This window comes from Musa acuminata, chromosome BXJ2-3, assembly GCF_036884655.1.
Source record: "Musa acuminata AAA Group cultivar baxijiao chromosome BXJ2-3, Cavendish_Baxijiao_AAA, whole genome shotgun sequence".
Lineage (NCBI taxonomy): Eukaryota > Viridiplantae > Streptophyta > Magnoliopsida > Zingiberales > Musaceae > Musa > Musa acuminata.
The window spans coordinates 42,165,066-42,174,272 of record NC_088340.1 but is presented as its reverse complement, the minus strand read 5'-3'; the positions used below and the strand labels follow the sequence as shown (position 1 = coordinate 42,174,272).

Here is a 9,207-nt window from a genome sequence, read left to right as displayed (position 1 = left end):
CATATGTTAGGTAAGCATACGTGACGGTGATCGTACCAGACCTATTATGAAAAATCCGCTTACCACAAGGTGTGAATACCGACATCGAATTTGGACAACTAGACGCCTAAAAATTTTTTTTGGCCACTTTTCTTGATTGCAGATGTTAGGTAAACATACAAGGGGGTGATCGTACCAGATCCATTATGGAAAATCCCCTCACCCCCCGGTATATGTACAACCAACAGACTTTTCATGTTCTATTGTTCTTTGACGATGGCAGCCTATCAGATTCACGGACACCTGCGATCTCCTCACTCCCCCAAAGATGATGATTCATGATATATATATATATATATATATATATATATATATATATATATATATATATATATATATATATATATATATATATATATATATATATATATATATATATATATATATATATATATGGGAGTTTGACAAAGGTGTGAATTCTTATGAATATAGATAGGTTAAAGGGTGTCGTGCAAAGATGAAGGCATCTCTGCTTTCTTCTGCGCTTCTTTAACTCAACTCGCATAAACTTGGCAAGACGATGTTGGCAAGATGAGATCTCGAACTTGGATGTGGTCGGTCAGTGAACGCTAATGCAAATGAAGATGTGGTGGTGTCTTCTGACGATTGCCTACTCGAAACGAGGATTTGATTCTCATCAACACTGAGAGAGGATCTGAAGGGTTATTTAGTAGCTGGTTTGGTTTTGTGATAGACACTGGATTTCTTCTTCCCTTTGAAGCAAAATGAGATTCTACCTATAGATGAGTCATGTCATCTTTGTTCATGGTGTTTTCTTCTATCCACAACAAATTAAGGGAGAGGTAAGAGTAACTAATAAAGTATTTGAAACTGGTAAGTAAAGATTGTCAATGAGAAGTTCTGCCCAGGATTTCTGGTCTTGTAATTTACCGTAGAATCTGATTTGGCATCATTATTCCCATAAACCAACTTTACATGGTGGAAAATGGAGATAGAAAATTGTTCTCATCCTTAAACCGCTTCTGTTGTCTTCTTCGGAGTAGCCAACAAATCTGTGGAACAAAAATCACCATAACTTACAACATGCATCACCTGCTATTCCTTCGTTGGAAACGACCATGGCTCCCATATCACCAGCTACCATGCAGATCTTGAACAGCCAAGCTGAAATAAGACAGGCGAAAAAAAGGGTGAAATAGGAAGCAAAATCTCCATGTTGGAGCCATGTCCGAAGGGATGAAAACGAGGGGTTAGTGTTTGATCGGGTTCAATTTTGCGGAGACTCTGGATGAGGTTCAGTGTCTGATGGAGAAGAATTTGCGGAAGGATTTCCACGCTCATGAGTACCAGATTTCATCCTTGGACCACCTTTCTCGGATTCTGCAAGCTGTTCAGGCAACTTTGATGCCTTGGAAGATGAATCTTCAGCTGATGTCCTTGTAACTTTTGAACTCCTTTGACCAGGAAAGAGTGCTGATGGCTCCGAATAGGCAGCAAATGGTTGCAGAGAGTAGCCATAATAGTTAACCAATGGATGATCAAATTTGCAAGTGGTACCATACTTGCAGCTTCCGTATGTGGTGTAGAAGGTGCACAAAGGCTGACCCTTTCATCAAAAAAAGAAAATGCAATTAGGTGCTTTCTATGGCAGAAGAACCGAGAGAGAATAATGAAGTAAAAGAGTAAGGTTCAAATTTACTGGTCTTAAAGGAAGGCCCAGGGGTCCTATGGTGGCCATATCTGCTTGGTTCTCTTTTGGGTGATGGTACTTGCAAGAAGTTCCATATTTGCAGCTCCCAGTTTTCATATAATATTGGCATTCTGGTTGGTCCGGCCTCTCAGGTAAACTTAGTGGCATGCTGGAACCTGGCTGTTCTTGATGTCTGGAGTTGGCTATCTTACTGGGCACAAGCATATCGGTAGAAGAAATATCATTCATACTGCCCTGACATGCATTACAAGCTGGCATAAGATGTTGACAGATATAAACTAACCTTAAAATGTGGCATGACATGAATGAAAAAGTGACAAGTATAGGAGATTGGCTTTCATATGTAACTCACGAATCCTTCTAAGAAATAATTGTTTACCAGTGATTCTCAATCATAGCTAAGGGAATAATGAAGCATATGAGACCACGTATTGTTGTACCATGGCCAAATTAGTGGGTTACTGAACCCATACAATGCTCATGAAGGTCTCAAAATATTTAGAATCCCAACTTAAAAATTTCTAACAGTTCCATTTAGTAAATAGTGGTATAGATAGACCATCATGCCTAGTTTCATGAAGTAAAAGAAGAATATGCATAAATTTGCAAAATTCCCAGGCAAGCACTGAGGCCTATATTGTTGGCATGTGGCAAGTGGTCCTTATTTTCTTATGACAAGTGAGAAAGAACCATAAGAGTCATGTTTTTAGGGTGCAATAATAAGCCACATCCTTCGAATGCTTCTGGGAGTGCCAATGGAAGCTCATACCATCATGATTAGTCCTAAAACAAGAATCACTAAGATTTCTCAAAAAGATGTGCTTGTGATAAGAAAAAGATATATTGGAATGATTTTTTACAACTGCTTGCAAAAAAGGTAACCAGACCATAAGCACCAACTTGAAGGCTGTTTAAACCCTTTGGATTAGCTTTATATGAATTTGTCAATCTGTAGAACTATTTTCAACTCTTAAAATATTTCTTCACTCCACCCAACAACGTAAATCTCTTATCATCTTTTTTTTTTAATCTTAATTAGCGGGGGAGCATCCTCTCAAAGATATGCACATATAATCTTAACGACTCCTTATTACTTATCTTCTATTTTAAGTAGCTTATGGCTCCTCTAACATGACATTCTTCACAAATCCTTGTTTATTTTTCAAAAAAACAACACTACTAAAAGCAACTGGTAATTTTTTATTAAATTCACAAGTATCATCACATTCACAGCATTTCTCCCATCTCACTCAACAGTTCTTTGATCATTTTATATCCAAAAGCCACCAATCTGCCTCATGCATCCATCCCTAACTAAGTGGCCTCTTTATTTCAATTTCAATTCAACAATTGTTTTGTTCCATATACCCTACATAAAAACACTGATCAAGCTATTATATTGCCTTCCATCTACCTTGATTGAGCCCTCATTTTCATTTCCATCTTTGTTGAACTTTGCTTTCTGTACACAATTTTTACTTGTGTCATCGTTTAGACACTGATCAAGCTATTATATTGCCTTCCATCTACCTTGATTGAGCCATCATTTTCATTTCATCTTTGTTGAACTTTGCTTTCTGTACACAATTTTTGCGTGTGTCATCGTTTAGGCCTTTTAGGTTTTCAACCATTTATATAACTTGGCATTAAATTTTTTTTTCTTACGCACTAAACAATATTACCTCCAAGCGCATGTATAGTAAAATGACTGTATTCACAGCATGCTGCAACTGTGAATGGAAATTATTTATTTGCACAAGAAGTATTTTGTGTTTATCTGATACCGTCTACATAACTCATATAATATTTTTTAAATATGTACCTTAAGAGGAAGATTCATGGAACTAATATAATCAAACTTCATTTGTAAAACTTGAGAAGAAAATCTACTTGCTGCTGTTGGTTTTGCTCTCTATATCCACCTGGCAGTCACATGCATTTTGTACCCATACACCTTGCCCAAGGACAATACATGGCAGCCATGACTAACTCCTTATGGCAAAAAGAAAGTGCATAACATATGCACATAGCCGGGCACAGATATGGCCTCAGCATGAGACTTCAAAATTGGTGGGCACTTTACAACATTGTATGGTCACCCAGACAATATTGTCTCAAAACGTTTCTTTTTGTTTCCTGAACGAGACAATTTGCTTTAGTTATTGAGATTGTAACATTTATACTGAATGTCGGTCATTTCCCAAGTACGTTATTTATACAATTTAGTGCCTGCTTATATTGTTTCTAATACCTAATATAGATGACTAAGATGGAATGGAATGAAGTCCTTGTGTTGCTCAAACTTGTCAGTGCATTCATTACTTTGCTCCGATGAAATTAACTATAATGTGGTATCTTACAGTTACATGACTAACCTGTTGCCCCAGCAAGCATTTCCTACAGAAAAAATCTTTCCATTTTTTTCACATATACATGTCTTGTAGTGATAAGAATGCCTTTAGATAGAAAGTTAAAAGCGACAATATTAGCATATTTTGTATGATTAAGTGACTGAAATTACAATACCATAAATCATCTTTCCCTACTGATCTGTCAAAGATGGTTCTAAAAGCTGAAAAGGAGTGGCACCAAGTTATATATAAGTCAAAACCTAAAGGGTGCATCACATTGCAAATGCATGGAGAGGATGCTAGGAAAAAAAGAACATCTGAAATTTCAATTCTGTAACAAAAAGGTTTAACATCTATAATTTAAAAGTGCTTCAGAAATATCAGTTAACAGACTAGCTTATATGAAACATGCAAATAAATGTATTACAAAGATCGAACCAGAAAAAAAGGCATCATATAACATACCAAACAACTATCTAATGTTGACATGGTTTTGTTAAATCTGAAAATAGATATCATTTAACATACAAAGTTTTACTTTTAGTTATAGAGTATGCAGCTACTAACCATGTATGTGCTCCAACCTTGCTGCACAGGCATATTCCCTTGGGAGGGTGCAAGAACAAAAGGTACATAAGCTGGGAGACCTTGCATACGTGGACTAGACACATAAGGAAATCTACAGAAAGGCCATGAAGAAATTCCACCAATTACAGGTAGCACCGATGTAGGTGCCATGGAACCAGAATATCCATAGACTGAGGATCCTGTAACAGAGAATGCTGATCCAGGGTTGGCAGGCTGGGGATGATTGAACTTGCAGGCAACACCATATTTACATGACCCAGTTTTCATGTAATGGGCACATTGCTTTTCATCCTGGAAGCCAAATCAAATAAACATTAAACAAAAGTCTCATCAATTAACTACAGGGTAGAAAAAACCAAGGTTTCAAATCTCAATTATACTGGCCAGTATGGACCAGTTTTTATTGGTCCGTCCAAGCACCAATATGGAAACATGTAGCTCAACACCAATAAAATAGTATTCATAATTTTTATTACTTTAATTAATGATACCAGGTAGTATAGGTCGCTATACCGCCCAATATATTGATCCTTTACCGATCTGATAGTTCACAGCAACCAGTATCAATCCAAAATTAAAATCATTGTAAAAGTTGATTGTGACATTGACAAGTGAAGATGGTGGAAAGTATATTGAAAGTTTGAATTGTATAAGAGTGCTACGAAGCAATAGATACCTCACGGATAGGTAGACCAAAAACATTCAACTGAACCAGCCGTGTATCATGTTTGTCTCGTGGATGATGATATTTACATGTTATTCCATATTTGCACATTCCTGTTTTCAGGAAAAACTGCAAGAATAATTGAAACATAACCAGAGACTATTCATCAAGTGTCCTTCATTCATATGCTATTTGATGAACTAAAAAAGGCAAACATGAAAAGAAGTTAAATTGGCAGAGTAAAAGAGTCAGCATAGCAGAGTTAAACTGAAACAAACATGTTGGTTTATCTGGATATCAGACAACGGTAAAGAAAAACTATACAACAGTAAGAGAGAATCATGTTTCAAAGCAAGAGACTAGTAGAAACCCATTGCTGTGCAGATATCTGTTCGGATGCACTTATCCATGCATGGATATCTATAATAATAATAATAATAATAATAATAATAATAATAATAATATTATTATTATTATTATTATTATTATTATTATATATGTTACCAACAAGTATTAATCAAATTTTATTTGCCTAAAATGACAAAGCCAGCCATTATTGTTCAGTGGTCAAAACTCCAACTATTGGTGGATAACCATGGTGATAGGTGAAGACCTACGGGTTGCATTTGTATGCAATATTTACGTTTAGATTTCCATAGTTCTTCTTTTGTCACAATTTGGTTCCATGTTGATTATCATATTAAACAGTAACAGACTATTTTCAGAACATCCTGTATTTACCAGTCAGATACAAGAAAACACAGTTGTCTAGCCTTTTGAATCTCATCTTTGATGGTCTGTATCCAGAGACACCCTAGAACATATGAAGAAATAACAGGTTTATGCTCATGTATCAACTAATTACAGAAGCGCAGTCATCCTTTCAGAAACTAAATGAATGATAATACTCATTAAATAGAGGAAAATAAGAGAAAACCTTTAGTGAATCTCTTAGAAATGATAATCCAATGAGATGATTATTGTTGATGAAAGGTATCATTTAGCAAAGATAATCATGGCTGGAACCACAAATCCTTGAAACTACATCAAGTGAAGAACTAATAGCATCAAGTTGATGAACTTTAAAATATGAAACTTTGCATGAGAGAAAGCTTGACGCGATATGAAGTAAAAAAGGTGTTTGCAGCAAGAAAATTGCATATTGTCTTGCATTAACTAAGATATTTGAAAAATAATATCAAATTAAAAGAAAGAAGTTATAATAGATCCGAAAAAGTGTCAAGTACTGTCAAACCACTTGTTATAAACCAAACTAGAGAGATACACCAAAATGCATTTGGTTGATTCTCTTGAAATCGACTCATTTTTCTACTCATGTAGTTGTTGCGTCAATATGCACTAAGTAGCATATAATAAAATCTTCCTGATAAAGAATAATTTGGATATATAAAGGAAAGGCATTGAGCTTGGGAAATCAAGTGGTCCAATAAAGTTGTGTATACATATTTCAGATCTGTCTTAAGCATGCTTATATCAACAAGCCTGTATTTATGTACATCGATGAGCCGACTCATGCTCCAGATGGTTCCTGGAGAACATGTTTTAGAGAAAAAAAAGAAAAAAATGTTAGACAATTAGACATTATCTATGATCATCTGCTCCATATCTATGCCTTGCTACCATGAATGCCTATTCGATATTTAATGAACAACACTTCCACAAATAGCTGCAAACGATTCAGGACATCATTATGTCCTCTAACTCTCCTTTATGTCACTGGCAACATACCAGCCTAAGTTCTACTATTTTGCTATAACAACACTTCCACAAATAGCTGCAAGAGAAATGACATAATTAGAAAATGTACTTTCATAACACTGTTACTAGCTTGAGAAATCAGTGCGTCAAACAGCAGCATCTCTGCTCATGAAAGAGAGAACAAATAATCCCAAAACACAGAGTCTACCTATTTTACTCTTTTGAGTCATACAGTAAGCAACGAAAATAGACTTACAGACACATAGCATTCTCAGTGTTTCATTATCCTCAGTTTTATTCTTACTAAAGGTAATGTGCTTTTATAATTTGTAAATGTAATGTTTTCCTACTCCAAAATTTCTAATTTAGTGATATACTTTTCTGTAGACATTTTTTCCATGTGGTAATGCAACAAGTTAGAGCTTCATTATGAACTCCAATTTATATTTCACACGCAAAGGAAGATCACCTAATGAACAAAAAGATGGGTTCTGTAACCACATGCCATATTTAAATTGGAAAGCAAAATCACTGATGAAGATAATGAACCTGGCAATCAGGTTGACCGTCTCTCTGTGGAAGTTCTCCACTAAACCGAGTGATCTGCAGAAACCAATTAATAACATATAAATCAACAACATGCAATGAAGAGATCCTTTCCTTCTTTCTCCTTTTTTATGAAAACGTGGTAACATGGTTTATCCAAAAATTGAAGACTTAATTGCCATAAATACTAAAAACATCTCAAATTCAAAGCATATGAAGCAAAACTATCCGGAGATATGGCTTTCACCTGTTCATTGTGTGCAGGATGATTATATTTGCACTTGCTTCCATACCCGCAAACACCAGTCCTTAAATAGTAAAGACAATCTGGCTGGCCGGGGCGATCAGGATACTGATTCAGCTGCCCGTCAGCTCCCTCTTGGCCATCCTCGATATTTAACTGCCACATAGCTCCTGCGATCAGGAAACACCACAACTAATTAACCTCGTTTCGTTTTATTTCCCTGCTATAACCCACCCAAATCAATCATCTGCATGCCTGTCCAAAGAAAGTCAATGGAATCAAATTGCACATGCCTAACAAAAGACCGATCAAGATGACATTAGAGGCATCAAACAGTAAAGAGCGAAGAAGGAAACGATAAAAGAGGATCGAACAAAAAACAGAAACCACCTTCAATGTTGTCGGGCGAGGCATGGGAAGAATTGGGAACAGCATTGTGCCTGACGTCGGACATCATCGGAACCAGCGATCGGAACCCAAAACCCTATCGCCACCAAATTAAACTTCACTACAACTAGCCAATCATAACCAACCAAATCCACGGTTTCCCTTCTAATCACCGGATCGATCGCCACTCCCTACACCTCCGATTGGCTATCGGCGGGGCTCACCGACCGATCGGGGCCTCCGGCAGTCGATTACGGGCGCAGGGACCGACCAAATCCGCGGTGAATCCAGGGGTTAACCGGCTTCGCTCAGCCTCCCGAATCCGAAAAGGAGAAGGAGACAAGATTGGCTCTCCGACAACGACTTGGATCTCGATGGATCAATCGGGGCGATCTCTCTCTCCCCCTCCCTCTTATTCTATTCTGCTCATTCTTTACCGGGATGGAACCCGAGAAGGAGATCGAAGCAAGAAGGACAGGGTATTTATTCCTTTTTAATTAAATTATATTATATCGTCATTAACTATAATTAAATGCTATTATTATTTCTTCGCGGGTAGGTTTAGTTATACTGTCGATTAATGTTGTTAATTAGTTAAATGGAAGAAGTTAACCCCCCCGAAGTAACGCCCGAGAGAAGGAAGCAAGCGGGACCCGCAAATTCAATCCACTCGGACAGCACGTAAGCACGCGGGTTTCGGACGGCGGGTGGCAGAAATTTCCCACGTACGGATCAGTTGGCGACTTAATTGGATTAAAAACGTGTTAAGAAGGGAACCCATCGACCCACGCTACGTCAATACGCGTGACTCGTACCCGCTTTACGTGGGAGCAGGGAGACCGTCGGATGGGGGAACCGCGAAAGGGGTGATTTCTTCTGGTGATGGGACGTGGGTCCGGGCGTGGGAAGTGGCGCGTGGCTGTAGCACCGCCCGGTTAGTGAAAGGGACGCTTTCGGCGCCGTATTCCCGCGGGAAGGGCCGGCGCTTACGTCAGCC

The 9,207-nt window shown here is 37.6% G+C and overlaps 1 protein-coding gene across 1 annotated transcript; it reads right to left on the bottom strand.

Annotated features, from left to right (window-relative positions):
- Positions 1-843: 843 nt before the first annotated feature.
- Positions 844-8,656, bottom strand: LOC135608384 (zinc finger CCCH domain-containing protein 12-like). Its single transcript, XM_065101207.1, has 7 exons — positions 8,214-8,656; positions 7,827-7,993; positions 7,583-7,636; positions 5,327-5,443; positions 4,630-4,941; positions 1,700-1,945; positions 844-1,606 (listed from the first exon to the last, which is right to left on the bottom strand). Exons 1-7 carry the CDS (start codon positions 8,278-8,280, stop codon positions 1,268-1,270), a joined length of 1,302 nt encoding a protein of 433 aa, XP_064957279.1. The 5' UTR covers positions 8,281-8,656; the 3' UTR covers positions 844-1,267.
- Positions 8,657-9,207: the final 551 nt, after the last annotated feature.